General features: G+C 42.1%; 1 protein-coding gene across 3 annotated transcripts in view; it reads right to left on the reverse strand.

Moving 5' to 3' along the window:
* Window positions 1–18482, reverse strand: part of FAM204A (family with sequence similarity 204 member A) — a 35266-nt gene extending 16784 nt beyond the window's left edge. For 2 of the 3 annotated variants that reach the window (XM_040486589.1, XM_040486591.1), the window contains exons 1-6: window positions 18387–18482; window positions 13374–13615; window positions 12741–12828; window positions 12570–12600; window positions 12309–12408; window positions 1660–1749 (exon numbers count right to left, since the gene is read on the reverse strand). In XM_040486589.1, coding sequence (XP_040342523.1) covers window positions 1660–1749; window positions 12309–12408; window positions 12570–12600; window positions 12741–12828; window positions 13374–13615; window positions 18387–18459 — 624 coding nt within the window. In that variant the 5' untranslated portion in view covers window positions 18460–18482. Of the gene's footprint in view, window positions 1–1659; window positions 1750–12308; window positions 12409–12569; window positions 12601–12740; window positions 12829–13373; window positions 13616–17870; window positions 17891–18386 lie in introns of those variants that run through there. The other variant, XM_040486590.1, reaches the window with a different exon arrangement.
* Between the last annotated feature and the right edge of the window lie 331 nt (window positions 18483–18813).

The following is an 18813-nucleotide window of genomic DNA, read 5'->3' on the forward strand; positions in this document are numbered from 1 at the left end:
CTTCCTTCCTTCCTTCCTTCCTTCCTTCCTTCCTTCCTTCCTTCCTTCCTTCCTTCCTCTTCCTTCCTTCCCTCCTTCCTTCCTTTCTTTTTTTAATGTTTGTTTATTTTTGAGATCAGGACCTGGGCCACAGCTGGCCATTCAATCGACTGAGCCACCCAGATGCCCCAAAATGTCACTTTTTGAAAGGCTGCATAACTGCCATTTATGCTGCTTCTTACCTATGTCCCAAACTCAAGCTCAGAACTTCATAATTTCCTTTAGATTAGCCGTTAAAAAATAAATACACAGACACATTATAAACAGAAGTATTTAACGAGACAACTGATTTTAAAGGCCTATGAGAAAAAAAGGTAACTGCTGAATCCCTAAGCCTCACTTCTGAACTTGTTCATTTCCCTACATAAAAACCCCAGATACTTATGGCCTGTAGCCAAGAATGGAAAACAAACCAGCAAACAGCCATCAACAGATTGTCTGGCACTGGAAGACAGAAGGGTGAGATGGTGTTTCCATAGAAGAATTTACCGAAATAGTAATTCCATCGTTAATCTCAGTGTAGAACAAATGTTCACCTGCAGGCAAGTAAGAAAGAATAGCACATGTGGCCAACAGTTTACACAGATGACCTATGATGCTGCCTGTGTAATTAAACACCAGGAAGTAGAGTTTAAGAATAAGGTGAAGTTGGGACGCCTGGGCAACTCAGTCAGCTAAGTATCCAATTCTTGATTTCAGCTCAGGTCGTGATCTCATGGTTCGTCTGATCGAGCCCTGAGTCGGGTTCTGTGCTGAGCGTCGAACCTACTTGAGAGTCTCTCTCTCTCCCTCTTCCCCTCCCCTGCTCATGCGCCCGCTCTCTCAAAATAAATAAACCCTAAAAAAAAAAAAAAAAAAAAAAGGCAAAAGCAAAGAAAAACAAAAACAAAAAAGAATAAGGTGAAGTAAGTAGGCAGCTTACCCAAAATGGGAAAGCTATGGTCGATCTTTTTTCCCAAAGAGGACAAAAAAGAACCACAAAACAACACTAACAACAATAAAACATACGCCAGTATGAGCTCTCAGCTCTTGCTTAGTGACACCTGACAGCAATTCCCAATTGGAGAAATATTCCCCCCAAAAGGTGCAGGCCAGAATCTTCTGGAAGCCTTGTGTACTTGGAAAAAAGAATATGCGATATATCTACTAGTTTTATCCTATAGACTATAAGTTTTAAAAAGCTGAAAATTATTTAGGGCTGAGGGAGAAGTTCAGAATATGCAGTAAGAAAGCGTGTGGGCGAGCGAGGGCCAGGAGAACGTTGAGAGATGTGGCGCACAGCTGCCCTCAGGGAGAGTTAAACTGAATTAAAGATGCAAATGGAAAAAGAAAGCCAGTCTTTTCATCATAACTGGCAAAAAGCTCTCTGAAACCTAGGTGAAATCTGGGGTTGAATATCAATCATGGATTATTTCCACCACAAGTTTCAAACCAGAATGATTTAAAAACATTAAAGACAAAAGTAAAACCCAGCATTTCAGCATAAGTGGCAGAATAAGAGGGAAGAAAATGGGCGGAAAAGAAAACCTAAGATCAAATATTTGAATACTGAACTTACTCATGATCACAAAAAGAATGCACATTTATTTTAGAAAATCTGCAAATACCAGTTTGACTCACCTCTCGCGTGGCCAGCTGGTTGCTGAGTTCCTCCGCCTTCTCGATGTCCCACTCTTCCACAGCCTGGTCGATGCTCTTTTCAAGGCCGGACTAGAAAGTAAAGAAACCTAAAACTTAAAGGCAGGAATGAAAGGCAAACATTTGCCAGCAAAGACTAGGTCACAGGACTACGCCGAACACGTTGCATACTTAGGTCATTTAATTTTCACAATGAGCCCTGTGGCAGTCTGTACCACTCCCATTTACTGAGGAGAAGGCCACGCAGAGAGATCATAGGGCTTTTTCGAGGTCCGATAACTTCTTGAACTGAGAAAGAGGAGATGCCAATCCAGACTTCTGTGACTTCAAGGACTACGCTTTCCCTTACTAACCATACAATGTTAATGATAATAATGGTTAAATCGATGGCATGCTTATTATTATTACTGGCTTAGTACTATAAGAAAGCTCATTTACCCTCAAAACAACTCCACAAAACAACACTGCTATCCTGTTTTGAACACGAGGAAACAGAGAGGCCTCAGACTAAGTAGGCCAAGGTCACAGAGTCTGTAAGTGGTAAGGCCATCACATGAACCTGGGTGTGCCCAGAGCCTGTGTTCTCAACCACCCCTTTCCTCTGCCTCTTTTCTCTACTGCCCCCTCTTGTAGCCTAAGGCCCTCCTTCACCAGCCCGTCTAGTCTCTGACTAGAGGGATTAAGCTGGATGTTAAATACAGGAGGAAAGTTACATACCAGAATGATTTTACTTTCCTATGGAAACGTATTTATTTACCAGCTGGAGATGCTTTAGGAAACGATAATTAAAATTTTCATGGGATTACCAAACAGACGAGGTAGGATTCATCACACATTTATGGAAAGACGCTTAGACTTACATAATTGAGTTTTAGCTCGTGGAAATAGTACGGAAAATTAAAAAATTTCTAAATGGTCTAAGACGTTTCTCACAAGAACATTTTGCCCTAACAATGGCTTTGCGCATGTGTCTTCCACGTTTTCAGTTCCCTACTTCTCCCTCATCTCGTAAAGGGGACCCAGGAATGCCTCCTCCCGTCAGCCAACTGCTTGATTATACCCATCAACGAGGAGAAATTTCGTTCCTGTGCAGCCTCTGCTGAAACAAGACTTAAAAATGCCCACACATAATCTGCGTAAAAAGATTACAGAACACAGACCCGGGAGGTTATCGCCAGTGTCCCTGCGGAGTGAGGATCGTTCCTCCACACAATCCCTCATCCCACCTAAGGAAGGACCTGAGAGGATGACAGCCTTTTCTCTTCCTTGCTCCCAACTGCAGCCCGAGACCATCATTCAATAGCCCTAGTCCCTGAACCCAGGCCAGGTGGCTCTCCTGTCCTTTTCCCATGCGGGTCCTACAATCACTGATCGGTCGCCAGCTACTCTTTTTTGTATTTCTGCAGAAATAGTCTCCCATCATCCTTCTCCTCACAGTCCAAAAAACATGCTGGACTCACTTTCCCAACGTCCTTCATCCTCAGGGACCTCTAACTAATGTCCCACCCCAGAGTCCATACTCTAGGCCGGGGACACTTCAAGTGTGGTCTGTGCACCAGTTCAGGTCTGTGAATGGTGCCAGTCCATGAACTGAGCTTGTACCAGGATGCAAATCAACTATATGCCTATACAGTTCTTACTTTTTTTTTTTTTTTTTTTTTTTTTTTTTTTTAGGGGAAAGGGGTAAGGGAGGAGGACAGCAGGACTTTCTCAAAAAAGAAAGCAGTACACGGAGTTATATTCAGACACAAGCTCTGTATCTCCTGGAAGACCAATACTCTGAATAGGCTTGCTCTGGGCCACGCACTACACATCACCTGAAAGCTCCAGTTCCAAAGCTTGACAATCTGGAATTCTCTCTGAACTCAAGATTCTGTCCTTCCACTTATCCCAAGTCTTTGCAGCCAGTGAAGCTGCCTTGTCTTCGTTTGTAACCCTAATCCTGGCACCACTGTATTTATTCCCGCCGTCCTCCAGCCCCTTTTTGGATTCTCCTATCCTCCCTCTCTGACCTACAACCCATGATTAACCTTTTCAAACTCTAAGCCAGCGGCTGTCAAAGTCTAAGTCTGGACCAACAGCATCAGTATTATCCAGGAACCTGTTAGAAATACAAATGCTCTGAATCAGAAACTGGGATCAGGACCCAGAAGTCCACTGATGCTAACTAGGCCCAAGTTTGAGAACCACCGACCTAAGCAATATTTTTCATTTCCTCCAACATCTTACTTTGTTTTGGCCATTCCCAAGCACTTGTTTCTACCACTTTAACACCTAGGTGTCTCAGCAGTGGCAGAGAAAACCCAGTAACTCAATTCACTGGTTTCTACGAAAAGTTGTTTTTCTTTTTTTTTTTAATTTTTTTTTCAACGTTTATTTATTTATTTTTGGGACAGAGAGAGGCAGAGCATGAACGGGGGAGGGGCAGAGAGAGAGGGAGACACAGAATCGGAAACAGGCTCCAGGCTCTGAGCCATCAGCCCAGAGCCCGACGCAGGGCTCGAACTCACGGACCGCGAGATCGTGACCTGGCTGAAGTCGGACGCTTAACCGACTGCGCCACCCAGGCGCCCCTAAAAGTTGTTTTTCAAACTTAGCTGAGTGGGCGCTGAATTCTGCCCTTGAGAATTCCCGCATTCCTCTAAGAAATTGTTACTTTTCTTATTTTTTCAAATCCCCTCAATCCTACCTCCTTCCTTCTCAGATTACAACCCCACCCTCTACTTCATGGGAGGCTGAGGCAAGGAGAGAAGGGGAAGAGAAGAACCAAAGGGTACTGGATGTTCTGTGTCCTTCCTACAACCTTCCCCTCATCCAACCTCACAAGGTGAATCTTCACCCGCACTGTCCCTCTGCCCCTACGGCCTCCGAGAAAGAATCATCTCTTTCCAAAACTAACCCCACCACCTGCGCTCATCACAGTCCCACCTGCTTACCTGTCATTCAGAAGCCTGTGTTTAAATGTTCTCCCCTCTCTTTTCTTCATCTTTCTCACCCTACAAACACACCTGTCCACCCCATTCTGGACCTGGGGGTGGACGGCATGACACAGCTTGCTTTCCTTAAACTGATTTCTTCTTAGGCTGGTACTTCATTTCTCTCTTGTAAAACAATGTATCGGTTGCCTCATGTCACCCCCTCCCCCAAATTCCATCCTCCATTCGTCTGGTCCACATCCTTCCCTGAAACTTGCTCCCTCTACAGTCACAAATGGCACTTTGTCCTCCTCCTATTTGATCATCTACTATGTCAACTATATCCTTATTCTTAAAATATCTCCCCAAATACCGACCTTCAATTTCCTTGGAGGCCCTTCATCTTCTCTTGTTGAATTATAACTCGAATTATAACGGTCCTCAAGGTTCTGTGATTGGCCCCCTTTTCTTCTTACTCTTCCCTCTTCTCAGTAACGTACTCAGTCCCAGGGCTTCAATTACTTCTTATAAGCTGCTCTCTGTATCTCTGTGTAACTCAAACCATCTGAGCTCTCAGCTATACCAAGATCTACACCTCCAGCTCCTTCCTAGTTACCTTCATATTGAAGCCTTGCAAAGGTAGGGTCTCCAACAACTTTTTGTTATGCCTAAAACCAAGTTCATCACTTCCTTCCCTGCTTCCCCCTTAGAGATGACCACCCACTGAGTCACCCCTACTAGAATCCTCGCTAGTCTTCAGTGCCTCCAATCCTTCTCTTATTTTAACTCTTTTTGTAGGGTATCTCATGCCACCTTCCTGGGCTTCTTCAGGGCCTCGTCATCTCCTGTTTGGAAGACGAGAACCCTCTCCAATCTAGTCTTCTATTTTTCTAAAGTAGAGATACCATGTCATTAGTCAGCTTGAAAACATGATCACTTCTTTATTCCTCTTTATTGCACTGAAATCCCTTCACAATAGGGTCCCCAAATGCTTTCTTAACCCCATCTCGGGCAATGCTATACTTCCCAATCTCTGGTCGCATTTACTATTCTTATATGTCCCCTGTGCCTCTGATGTGTTTCTACTGGAAAAATCTTAACCGTCCTTGTACAGCTCATGGCGAATGTTATCGTCTCCACCTTTGCAGGTTCCCTCACCAGTACACACCCACCGATTCTGCTTCACTCTGCCCCGTGCCCAGTACCTAACTGCCTTCCACACCGCTCTCGCCACTCTCTTCAGCACTTGTGGGTCCAACAGACTACAGTGAGTTGTGGGTCTGTCTCCCCAGCTGGGTTCCAGGCTGACTAAGGACAGACATGTGTGTCACCGGTGTGGTGTGTCCCAGCACCCGGCCTGGTCTTCTTACATGTTACCGGGTTAGTGATCACAGTGCAATAATCCACGGTTGCATTAATACCGAAAGGACGCCCACCCAAAGGAGGAACATTTATCCACCACTTGGACAAGAAAATTCCACAACAGTAATATTGGGGTATTAATACCCCAATGGTTTAAAAAAGAGTCATATTTTATTGTACTTATTTATATATAAATCTTTCCATTACTAGAATATTCGTTCCTTTAGGGCGTGGAGAATACCTTCTCCACCTTGGACTCCCAGAGCTTCGCACAGTACCTGCCTCTGGACCTTTTTGTTTACTATTTTTACAGTATAAGTAAAGCATTTTATTTAAGAAATGCTAACACAGTGGCCTAATGGGGACTCCTTCCTGAACAGAATATTAAGTATCTCCTCAAACAAGTAAGAAAAGAAAATACTAACAGCAAACTCCAGTTTTCCCTGTTCCACAAATTCTGGGGCAGCCAGTGATCTCAACCTTTTATTTCAACAACCTGGTCACTAACAGCATCCATTCTTGGGCCTGTCTGGCTTATTCCACTGATTAGCTTTATGTATTTCCCTCCAATTCCGTAGGCTTCCTAAGATTAGGTAAGTCCTGGCTGCTGCACTCTTTTCCTCCCGAACCTGAGTAACCATACATCCGTGAATAAAAAGGAACCCGTTCTACTTCTTACCACCAATACCTTGAATAAGCCAACGATCCGCTTGTCAAGTCATTTCGCTGCATCCACTTAACATCACAAGGGCCGAGAACAAGGATATTCCCCTCCTCTAGAAACTTACATCAACTGCTGAGCTTGTAATTTTCACTTAAAAATAAGTCAGCTAAAATGACAAATCTATCGCTTCGCCATCAACCCACTCCCATTTCCCCAGCCATTCCCAGCACTGGTGTAATACAGTAGACAGAGACTGGAACAGAGGCCAGGAGAGGTGGCCACGGCTCCGGGCAAATGAGAGTTCCCTAAAGGAAGGGCAAAGCCTTGGTTTCCTTAAAGAAAAAGAGACGACTGGCTTGATAACCCAAATTCTCTCCTAGAAATAAAATGCCACTTACATGTTCAACTTTGTTTTTAGCTCTTTTAAGTTGTTGTGTTTTTTTTTTTTATTCAACATATTTCACTAGACAGAACTGGGATTTTTTTCCTCCCTTTTCTTTTTTCCTTTTTCTTTCTTTTCTTTTTGACAGTTTATTTAAATAAAATATAATAGTGCCATTTGGCTCTGAAAAATCTCTGATTCTGTATGCACACCCAAACTTTCTGCTTCTATAAGAAGACATTAACATTCCAAATACACTCGAAATGCTTCACTTGTGGAAAAGCATCCTGAGGTAAAATTTTTCCACTATGTTAAGACCGTAAGTTAATAATGGTTTACAAAGAACATGGCTGGTGAGGTCAGACCCAGAGTTCAAATTTGAGCTCCTCTACTTACAGCCAAGAAACTCTGGGTGATTCCTAAACCTCTACAGGTTACAGTCACCTCACCCTCACAAAAAAAGTGATACCGGAGTCGCCACAAGTTTATGGTAAGGGTCAAAGGAAATATATGTAAAATACCTAGCAAAAATTTAGAATGTAGCATCATTCGATAAAGAAGTTGGTCATATTATTTTATCTAAATCAGGGTTCCATTATTAAAACCAAGATAAGGCTTAGCTCTGTATGGCTACAGACCTCATCACAAATCATCAAGGGCTCAGCCCCAAGCATAAGACCCAAGAATTCAAACGTAGAGTCAGTAGGTAGTCTCATGAAGTAAGATTTGAGTATTAAGGCTTCTACAGTCTTAAGTTGGACCCGAGAGTACCTTTCCTGGAATCGTCCATGATGTCTCTCACACCACAGAAGTGCGAGGAGGCACAGAAGCACTGATGGCTCAGCAGGGCCTAGGTGTGCTTCTAAGATGCCTTCCGGCGGGAATCAGAATTTAGCTGAAGCTATCTATACCTCAGTACAGACCAGTTAGGGTGCCAATTTGGCCACAGATGGAAAATCATCGAAGGCCGGTATCTAACAGGTCCCCAACGAGGCAATAAGTAACCTCTAACTAACAGTTTTGCTGCAGATGCCAAGAAGGCAGGATGACAAACATCAAAGAAACTTCTGGGTACTAGGTTTAACATTAAGGACCAATCCTCCATATGTGCATATGCACAATCTCTTTAACATGTGATTAAGGCTCCTTCAGTCAAACTGCACAATATATTTCTATAGAAATGTTACTGTTAAATATTCATTTATTTAGATAATACATTCAATTTTTAAAGCTGAATATAAATGAATTGTCTGCTACAGTTTGCTGTACTCTAATTAGACCCAAATATCTAAGGGAAAAAAAATAGGTGATCTCTCCAAAAAGAAGTGGGGGGGGGGGGCGGTAAGGCAGAACTAAGAATTAGTAGTATTACCTTTATGTATAAATCATACCTACTTAAATTATTTAAATCAGATAAATAAAAACAAAGTTGGGCTATTACTTAGAAAACATCTAGATTTGAGACGAAATGACTTTGGTTAAAGTCTCATTTCACTTCTTACCTGCTGTTTGTTTTCTTATAGAAAATCATGCTAGGCTTTAGTCAATCTACATTATGAGAATACTGGCCCCACCTACACACCCCCACAGGGATCACCTGGGGATCAAAAGATAATGCTCTGTAATTAATGCCAGTGGAACAGTCGCGCGTGGCGCCTCTACACCTCTCCCCTCCACTGCTACCACTTCTGCCCCCTCCGCACCACTACCCTTCTTCCTCCCTCCCTCCCACTCCCTCAGGGCAGCTGGCTTTTTATATGATTTGTGTATTGGAGTTCCATGTACGATTCTGATTGGGAAAAGCATTCTGCTAAAAATAAATAAATAAATAAATTTGAAAAAAGATACACTATACAGGAACTGTTTCCTCTCATAAACAACTAAAAAAAAAAATCAGACATTGTGCAATTATTCTTAAAATTATTAAAATTTAACGGATTTTTCATGCCAAAAAGTATCCATGAAATACATATAAAACTACTTCAATAATGACTGGTGACTCATCAAATTGATTCAACTAAGGAATATTTGAGATTTTTATAATGCAATTAATGAGTGAAATTTGTTCTAAAGAAATTTCTATATAGATTCAAAATAATTACGTTCTGATTACAGAATGGTTAGTAAGTCCCAGAACTACTTCCAGAAACACAATTATAGCTGCATTTAATACAAACTACATTTTAAAACAGCTTTGGATATTGGGAATACTACATTTTAAAAATACAACCCTTTCTGCAATGTTAAGAAAACAGGTGATGGCAGTGTCATAAATACATATAATCGGTTGAGCCACAGCTTTAGCTTGACAGTGTTCAAAAAAAGAAGGTAGGAAGGGAGGAGGAGAAAGAGAGAAAACTGGGGGTTGGTTGGGCGGGGCGGGTGCGCAGAAGGATTGCACAGTAGACACAAGATTAAGAAGTTTGTTCTGTTTTACGTTCTTGAGGATGGACTGAATACAGAATAAAAGGGCTCTCTCACATATGGCAAAAGATCAGCCTCTGCTCCAGAGATATAAAATAATGGACTAGAAATTCATGCTAGTTTTCTCCAAACTGCATCACAGATTTTCATGAGCCTCTCTAGATTTCTAGCCTTACATTTCTTCTTTGCTTTTATCTTGGCGCCTCCAGCGTGGACATTCTTCAATGTCTATTTCTTCTGTTGGATTCACAGTAGACTTTAGCATGAGCAAAAGGGGTGCATGTAAAACAGTGAAACAGGATCCCAAACCGAAGTGCAAACCTGCTGGTGTGCAATGATGCTAAACTACCAAGAGAATACGAAATCTGGCCTCACTAAATCTTTTCCTTTTAGGCTTACATTTATTTATAGAATATTGAGTGCTGGCAAAATCCTGGCCAGATGCAAGTCTGGCCAGCACCGGTTTCCTTGTTTAGAAAAACGCCATAACTTTCTTAGTCAGATGTCACTCATATAGAGGGTGTATTCCATTAACAAAACCCAAACTCATAAAATAGATCACTGTTTTTAAAATGATGCTTGACTTAAAACTTCTTTTCCTAGAACACATCTAATGTATAATGTGAAAGAGAAGACTAGTTCATAAAACTGAGTTGTTTAAAAGATTTTGCACAAGGAATCCTAGTATTCATAAGGCTCCTCTACACAAACCTCAAATTTTTGACAATGAATGACAGCCGTATCTGGCCCATATCAAGAAGGGACAATTTCGTATATAGGGTAATAATAACAATCTGATACAGAGAGACTTTAAAAAAAAAAAAAATCTCTCAAATTTTTACTCTTCAGAACAGTTAAAAATTTAAATTTAAAATTTAACTTCAGAGCCCTAACTTCAACTATGAAACTCGTTTAGACACTCTAAAGTCAACAGTTATGAAAAAACATAACAAGTGCTATAATTAATTGAAGATCAAAGACCACCTAATTCAGGAGTAAAACTTCAAAACAATTTCCTATGAGAAGCAATACTGAACCATTCCTTCCCTCGAAAGAACAACCAGCGGTGGGGACTCTGCAGGTCGGCCAGAGCCCGGCCCACCACCACAGCATGACCCTCCTCCCTCGTGCTGTAGAACAAGCTTATGCAGTATTTTTGAGTATTTACTCAAAGCATCCTTCTCACAAAACCAGTCCTCCCAGCCCACCACAATCACAGGGGTCCAGAACAGGACAACGACACTTTAAAGTGCCGACCAGCGCTTCTGCGGTGAAGCCAGAGGACTCAGGATGGGGTCATAAAGCCTGGGTTTTCATGTGATCTTTCTTTGTAGGCATTTAAGCACTTCTGCACCTGCTTGAACATTTGTGAAAAAGAGATTGCTCAGAAGCAGCAATGATGTAGGAGAAAGTGATCCTAGTTTCAAGTCCCCAATGCTCTAGAACTTGACGACAAGAATTCTTGGCAAAGCTGGAATCAAAAGGTTTACATGCAAAGTTCTGCTGTCAGTTCCTTAATGCACGTGCCCTCAATGATGCAATACCCCCCAACAATGGGTTTACAGTCTGAGGTCTATTTCACAAGAAATATTGATTAATCAGTAAGTGGTAATGGTCTCTGTGTACACACAGTGATCTACAGAAATGATTCACGAAGGAGGAATCTGTCTACACAGGCACGATACAATATACCTGGGCTTCAACCAGGCAGGCCCCTGAGCCTCTAGCCCTACCATTCAGTGCTCAGTTTCCATGCTCCTGGAGTCCAGGATGTGAATATGTAAGTTACTCACTCATTCAAGACTCTACTAAGGATTCACATCATCTATAGACTGAGGACATTCAACTGTGTATCTCCAGCTCAGATTGTCCTGAGTTCTTGCCTCATTTTACCAACCGTCTCTCTATTCCTGCCTGCTCATACCACCCATGCCCCGAACTGAACTTTGGACAGAGGCCACCCTAAATCTTCTCCCCTCCCCAGCCTTCCCACGTTCGTAACTAGCATCACTATTCATACCACTGCTGAAGGTAACACTTGAATGGCTCTCTTTCCCTCCTCATGCCCCAAATCCTCTCTATCACTTCACAAGCATCAGAGGCAAGTAACAAATACTGCCAACTCTCCTTCTACAGTAGACCTCAAATCTGTCCACTCTTCTCCATCTTCTCTAGCACCATTCTTATTCAAGTCACCATCCTCTTGTGCCTAGAAGAGACTCTTACCTGTTCTCTTCTTGCCTACTTTTGCTGATCCACAGTCTATTCTCCACACAAGAGCAATCTTTTTAAACACAACTTCGATCATATCACTCTCTTAACTTAAAACCCTTGAATGACTCTCAACTGCACTGTAACTAAAACCCAATTCCTTACCAGGGCCCTTAAGGTGCTTCATGCTTTGGTTCCTGGCTGCCTGCCTCTCCAATCCTATCCTGGGCCACTCTCCTCCTCACTGACTCCATTCCAGCCAGGCTGACCTTCTTACAGTTACTAAAATGTCCCATGATGACTCTTTCTTCCCCAGGACCTTTACGCAGGTTATTACCTCTTCACGAGCATTCTGTGTACGGATGGTTCCTTCCTATCCTTCAGGTCTCAATGGAATGGCATCTTCCAAGAAAGGCCCTCCCTGACCACCTAAAGTGGGGTATCCATTTTAAATTTCTTTACAACAATCCTGTTTACTTCCTTCTTAACAGCCTTTTTTTTTTTAATTATTTATAACTACATATTTACATGTTTACCTAGCATCTTGTTTGGCACACAGGAAGTGTTTTAACTTTTTCACTGAATTCATTACAAACATTTTCAAATTACAAGCATTACAATTTTCAAACATTTCCTACTGACTAATGTAAGAGGCCATAAAAAAATATCTTACCTTGTCAATTTTTTTCTTTTTAACAGGGGGGTCAAACCTATCATTGATTCCAAAATACTGAGTAAGCTCCTTCCACTGGGCTTCACTTGAGGTCTGGGCACTGAAAGAAGAGACAAGAACTCATTTTTAGTGTTTTTAATTGGCCACCACAATTACGAACTACAGAAACTAGTTCCTATGTTTCAGAGGTAAGTAGTTCAACTATTGCTATAAGTGTTACAATACTGTCCAGAATAGGCGAACATTTTAAATTCTACCCACCTTTGAGACTCTTCTTCATTCTTCAATTTACCTGAAAAGAATTCACAAAGTGTCAATACCTGAGTATTCATTTGTTATTTCAAAATTATGTTTATTAAAAATTGTTGAGCTCAATTAGTCACAACTTAACATTAACACTACTGACAACTAACTTGAATTAAAACAAAGCACCTTTCCTGGAGCGTTTTCTTTTCCTTCTTCTGAATCCTGATGCTGAGCTTTTCTGTTCAGAATGTTTTTTATGCAATTCTTGAAATTTCTATATAAAAGTTAAAAAAAGAAAAACAAGAAACAAATACATTTTGAAGCAAGGCACATATTCAAAAAATTACAAACATGTTACGGATTAAAAACATATTCTAGCATTTATAAAAATACAAATTTAACAAAAGGAGTTCAGTCCTTCTTGAGATACTCTATTCTCTAAGACTCCTTCACAATCTGAGTTTTTATCTTCATCTATTTCTACCTAAGTCAATCTGATTATCTGAGAGTAAAATGCAATGACTCATACAGATGACAAAGAGATCAAATTAGGATAGAAACTCATGTATTCTGTTAGGCAAAGTAGCTAATCCTACCAGTTTTTTTCTTCCTCTTTTTATAAAAAACAAAATAAAAATGAAAGCAAGTACCTGAGTGGCCAACGGGTTGACCGCAGACCCACAGAGTACTCTGAGTCAATCTTCCCTACCTCTCATCTCCCCAGAACACAGGCGTTCTGACCACGGCAGAAACACACACAGGAGCATGCACAAACACACAGGCACCGGCTTCAATAAGAACACATCACAGAGAACCTACATTCCACATATTGAAGGGAACTCCAGAGGGGCACTCTTCATAGGCGTTTACATTTGCCTCCACGTCGGGTTTTGGTCCATCTGTAGGGAAATCTGAGATCTCTGTTTTTGTAATGGCCCCATCTTCGTTATCTTCCTGTAAGTTAAGTCCAGAGTTCTTTAATGGGGCTTCATCTTCAGAATTCAACTCAATATCACTTTCATTTAGGCCAGGAGGTAGCAGCCCACTCCACATCTTTTCTTCTAAAGGGAAAAAGATGAATGTAGACGTACAAAGTAGAAATGGAAAGAAATTTAAAACCCCAAGAGTCTAGCAATTATCCCAATGGTTTGGGAACAGTCTTTCCTTCTTTTAATCTATGTTTTCCTTCTTTCAATCTAAAATGGGATGGGATGCACCTTCTGTATTAAAATAATTGAAATCTTTGCTTGGATAAATTTTTTTTGGTCTTGTTTAAATCTGTTATAAGACACACCTACAGATGAATGACTTAAAGAAAATAGGACCTGGATCTCTAATATATGGATAATTTTGTCTAAAAAAAAATAAATTCAGTAAAAGCATTCATTGTTCAAGAATGTTAAGGGTCTAAAAACATACACTCACACAATTTAAGATTTATAATATTGTATTTCAAGCTAACACAATTAAAGAAAGAAACTAAAGTCGGATTCTCACCAGTATTTGAAATTGGAACTTTCAGGGGACTTATTGTCTAAGGAGTAGAAGAACAATTTTCAAAGGAAAAATTTTAGGCTGCGCAGGTAGTTTGAGGAAAGCATGGCGGTAAAAAGAATGTCCTAGTTTTTATTTTTACACTGTTTGCTAAAATAATACCAAATGGAGTATAATCCTAACCATTTAATAAAAACATATAGCTTTTTTGAATAAAAATACTGTATTTAGGAAACTAGGGTGAAAGTTCAGGATAATATTTATCATTAGCTCTATGGCCCATTGGTAGAGAGAATATTAACCGCTGTTAAGTTTATCAAAAGTGATTTTTAAAAACTGGAGTTACAAGCATTTGCTAAAATTACGATAATTGAGTACATTTTCACTACTAATCTCCTGGCACAGTCTATTCTAGCATACATATTCAGTCAAAACCACTTGGTTCAAAAGATGCCTTAAAAAAGAGAAGTTGGTTGTACTGCTCATGATTTACTATCAACTTCAAAGAATAAATAAAATGCAAGGATCGAAATATTTTTTGCTGAGTTTTCTGCCTCCTATTGTGATCAACCTAATGAGAAAACCATCACCATTGTCTCTGAGACAAAAAAAAAAAAAGCATTACGGATTTCGCATTAATCTGAATAACGGATTCTTGATAACCTTTAAGGACCTCCTCCCAGGTCAAAAGAATCAGATCTTATTTCTGGCAGTTTGGGTGCAGCCTCATCAGTTGTTAGCCCTCTGAAATAGCCTCACCAAAATACTCTTTGGGCTTTTTAAGAAGGGCTCTGATAGCTAACTGCTCCAATTGTAATCCTCACCCCACCACACACCAGCAAATCATTTTCACCACCTTTGACCCGCAGTTTTTTTCTTCTGTGATACGAGGATAATTATATTGGGTACAGGGTTATTCTGAGAATTAAATGAAATAAGCTATGAAAACGCTCACCACAGTTTGGGAGGTTCTAGGGGCTGGATCAATGCTAGGCTCTTCTTGCTATTAGTATTCCTGTGACCACACATTACATTTTTATAATTTCTATTGTGGGTGGCGACATTCACAAGGTAGGTAGTTTTGAGGTCGCTAAGGTGGAGGTGCATTCGCTGCATTGATACAAGTCATTTACTTCCCGGATTTCCACGATCTAACAGACATTTCTATAAAAAATACTGGTGTCTGGTTTCCTGAATGGAACAATAAAACCGGAAGCAGGAAGATAACGGAGCCCAAGTTTCAAGGCTCCTCTTTTGCACAGGTCGTTCGTTCCAAAGCATTATACCTAATTTTCTATTTAGAATCTGTATTCCTTTTCTTAAGGAGGAGACCCAAAATTACATAAGCTCCAAGCCCCGTAAGGCCTGGGTCCATCCTGAACCTGACCTGGGGGTTTTAATAGTTGGAATGGGTAATAGATGCTTTGGTAGCACAAAAGACATCACGTGAAATAGGCCACTCTTGAAAAATGGACGTTATGCTATCAATAAAAATATTTCTAGCGTTCTGAGGAGCAGACGGAGGGGGGGAATGATAAAAAGCACCAACGTGACTTTGCCGCTGACCTGTAATATACCGTTAGGCTCGTTCTCCATTTCAGAACTTAAGGACAGTAACAAATTTCAGATTTAGCTTTCTTAGCACAACTGGGGCTCTATGTTTGAAGCCACTGTTTCTCTCCCCTGTCCACAGCGTCTTGTGCATGGCCACTGTGTGCCGGGCACTCTTTAACACACGGGGACAGCAGTGTACAAAACGGGCAAAAATACCTAACCTCGTGGAGCCGACACTCTACACACACAGCAAGCCTCTGTCCGTCAGCAGCCAAGTACGACTTGGCCCACGCCGTCAGCTGTGGCTGCTAAGGAAAGGCAGGTGCCTCTCTGACGGGCACAGTTTTCCCACTAGAGCACTACTTCGGCATCCCTACAGGGTGGGTCTACGCCTTGGGCATCCAAACGTGCCTCACGCTGGGGAGCACTGTCAGTTGCCCTGGAGTGGCCTTTCCCTGCCGGCTCTCCAGCATTTTTGGATCACTTTTAGGCTTCCTCACAATCATCTGTTTTTAGCGCTTGTTGATGTGGCATTAAGGGTTGTCTTCAGGAGGACACTGGCTGGTGTGATAATTCCTTGTGTGTGCCCACAGAGAAAAAAAGAAAAATCAAAATAAACTTTAAACACCAGATTCGACATCCAAATCCATAAAATGAGACAAAATTCAAATAACGCACGTTTCTGAACTCGATTCCTGAACATCTTTAAAGGGATGTTCAAATGTCTGTGCCATTCTCCTGTGACTGTTTAAAACCTTAAAAAAAAAAAAATAGACAGAGGGACAGACAAAGGCAACTCGACGACCACCGACAAGCACAGATAAGTCACTGAGGAGCCTGCAAGGTTGAGCTGTCCACGTGAGCAGCAGCCGAAGTGTAAATCAGCCAATATGGAGGGGCTGCTTCGCGACTTGCTTTGGGTTCACGTTTGAAAACAGTCTTTAAATTCGTAGCATCTATATGTCATTCACACGCTTCCAATTGTACTACGTTCGGCCTCCTGTTACCCCTGTTTTGGCTGCTCCAAAAAGTGACTCTCTAGTTCGTTGAAGCGTCCCTCACCCCGTGCCTTATTTTAAAGCAAGTCATTCCAAATTACCCTTTCAATGTGAAAACTATTCAGCCATTCTCAAGAGACGTGATATACGAGTCAGAGGCAACACTGAGTAAACCCCAATACCCCAGTAGATAAGGTTTCTCTCTTCAACCCAGCCACCATAGCCAAGATTTCTAGTTTTCAGTAAGACTGCATGTCAGACAAAACACCTAAAAGATGCTCTGGAGAAAGCAAAAGGGACTCCAGTTACAACACAAGAAACAACTAGAAAGAAAAACAAATCAAGTCAATGCATATAAACAATGTGACAGAAACTCTTTTCCCGTTAATTCCTACAGCAACCGTTCCACTAGGAATTACTATCTAAATCCCTTTTAAGGTAAAGTAACTGACTTGCCTGATGCATTGTGATCTGTTTGTTTTAGAAAAACAGAACTGGATGACTTCAACTCAAAAGCTTTTAGAGGGCAGAGTTTGAGCAGTAATATATTCTTGGAGACAAAGATTTGAGAGTGGATACGAAGAATGACCTTAGCCTGTAATTCTGTTATCATTTGATCAAGAAAAAAATTTTTCTCACTCTTTAAGTGCAGAAAGTTATCTAAGATGCTATACTAACTTGTATACATAAAACTCACAGTCAGAGGTGTGGGTAACAAGGTCAAATTTTCTGGAAGATCAGGCAATTGCCTGTCACAGAAACCTAATCTGAGCAGTTTAATGGGTAAAGGTCTCCCGTCTCTGATATTCCAGAATTTCAATTCCACTGTCACTATATGAAGCTGTCTTATCTCCCGTATTTTATATTCAATTAGACATAACCACAGAAATCTGAATTTTGTCTGATCTGAATCTAATCTTGACTTTTGTGTAACACTCATAAACCACCATCCACCATCAATGTTAAAACAATTTGCACGATAATCGGTTTCTGTGACTTGGAATTAGTTACTTAACAACACTTTTAAGTATGCATCAACATTCAGGTTCAACTGAATCAGAGGCCTGACTTCCAATTTAAGGTCCCAATCCGATTACCCAAACTATTTAGCAGGACTTTGTACGTAGGCGTATGTTTCAATGCGAGGCGGTATTTGTTTAATCCAGGCCTGGAAAACACGTCCCAAGACCCTGCATGGAAAAGACTGACAGTTCACCAATAACATTTGGCGGCTCGTTTTTAAGTCGGATGCCGCCGTGAGAATACTTACTGCAAGAGGGTGGCTCTAGAAAGGTACACCTCTTCCTGCAGGGCGGCACCACCCCGAGCTCGGCAGGCTCTCCGGCGGCAGGGCCACGCTCGGATCCCCAAACGGGAAGAATCCCATCCCGGGCACAGAACTAAGCGCCGCACAATCGGGGGCAGGACGTCTAGCCTGCTGACACTGGCACTAACAGTAGCTCTTTCCCCGGGATACAGCAGTTGTAAACAGGCGCCTGCTTCCCCGAAGGAAAGCCTCTCCCTCCTCCCCCTCACTTTGGGGTGGGACGGAGAACCCCTCTGCCACCAACAATCTCGGGAAGGCGCTGCGACGCCCCTTCCGAGCAAAGCAGAGGCCAGCCCCACCAACGCTCCCGTGGGCCCCGGCGGGGGCTTTGCTGGCTCGGCCGTGAGGCTGTGAGGCCGCCCATACTGGCTCGCCCGCTCCCCGCACCCGGCCCTCCCGGACCCGTCTCTTCGGAGCCCCGGCCGGCGGAGAGGCGGCCCGGCGATCAGCGGTACTCACCCGTCAGGAGCCGGCCGCCCGGCAGCCATCTTATGACCCCGCCAACACCGCGCCTTCTCATTGGCTCCGGCATCTCGGCCAATGGGCTGGGGCCGTTCTGGCCTCGGGGTCGTCATGGCAACCGGCCGCGCTTAGCTCCGTTTTGAAATCTATTTGCAGCAATGGATTCGTCTCTTTCTACTTCTTTTCTCTTACCGTTTCCCCCCTTTCTTCTAAACGTTTTTAAAGGCTTTGTTTTTTTTTTTCTTCCCCATTCCCTGCTGCTCACTGGTGTTGGGGGTGAGGAAAGTATCGGCTTAGACTTTGAACTGAGTTCATTCCCCAAGGAGGGAGGTGCTCTCTAGGCTCTCCTGGGAACGTTTCCATTCATTCATCCTTTTACCCCTCGCTCCCTCTTTCTTCCCTGCCTTCCTTTTTTTTTTTTCCT

This window comes from Herpailurus yagouaroundi, unplaced genomic scaffold (assembly GCF_014898765.1).
Source record: "Herpailurus yagouaroundi ecotype Mexico unplaced genomic scaffold, PumYag 163, whole genome shotgun sequence".
Taxonomy (NCBI): domain Eukaryota; kingdom Metazoa; phylum Chordata; class Mammalia; order Carnivora; family Felidae; genus Herpailurus; species Herpailurus yagouaroundi.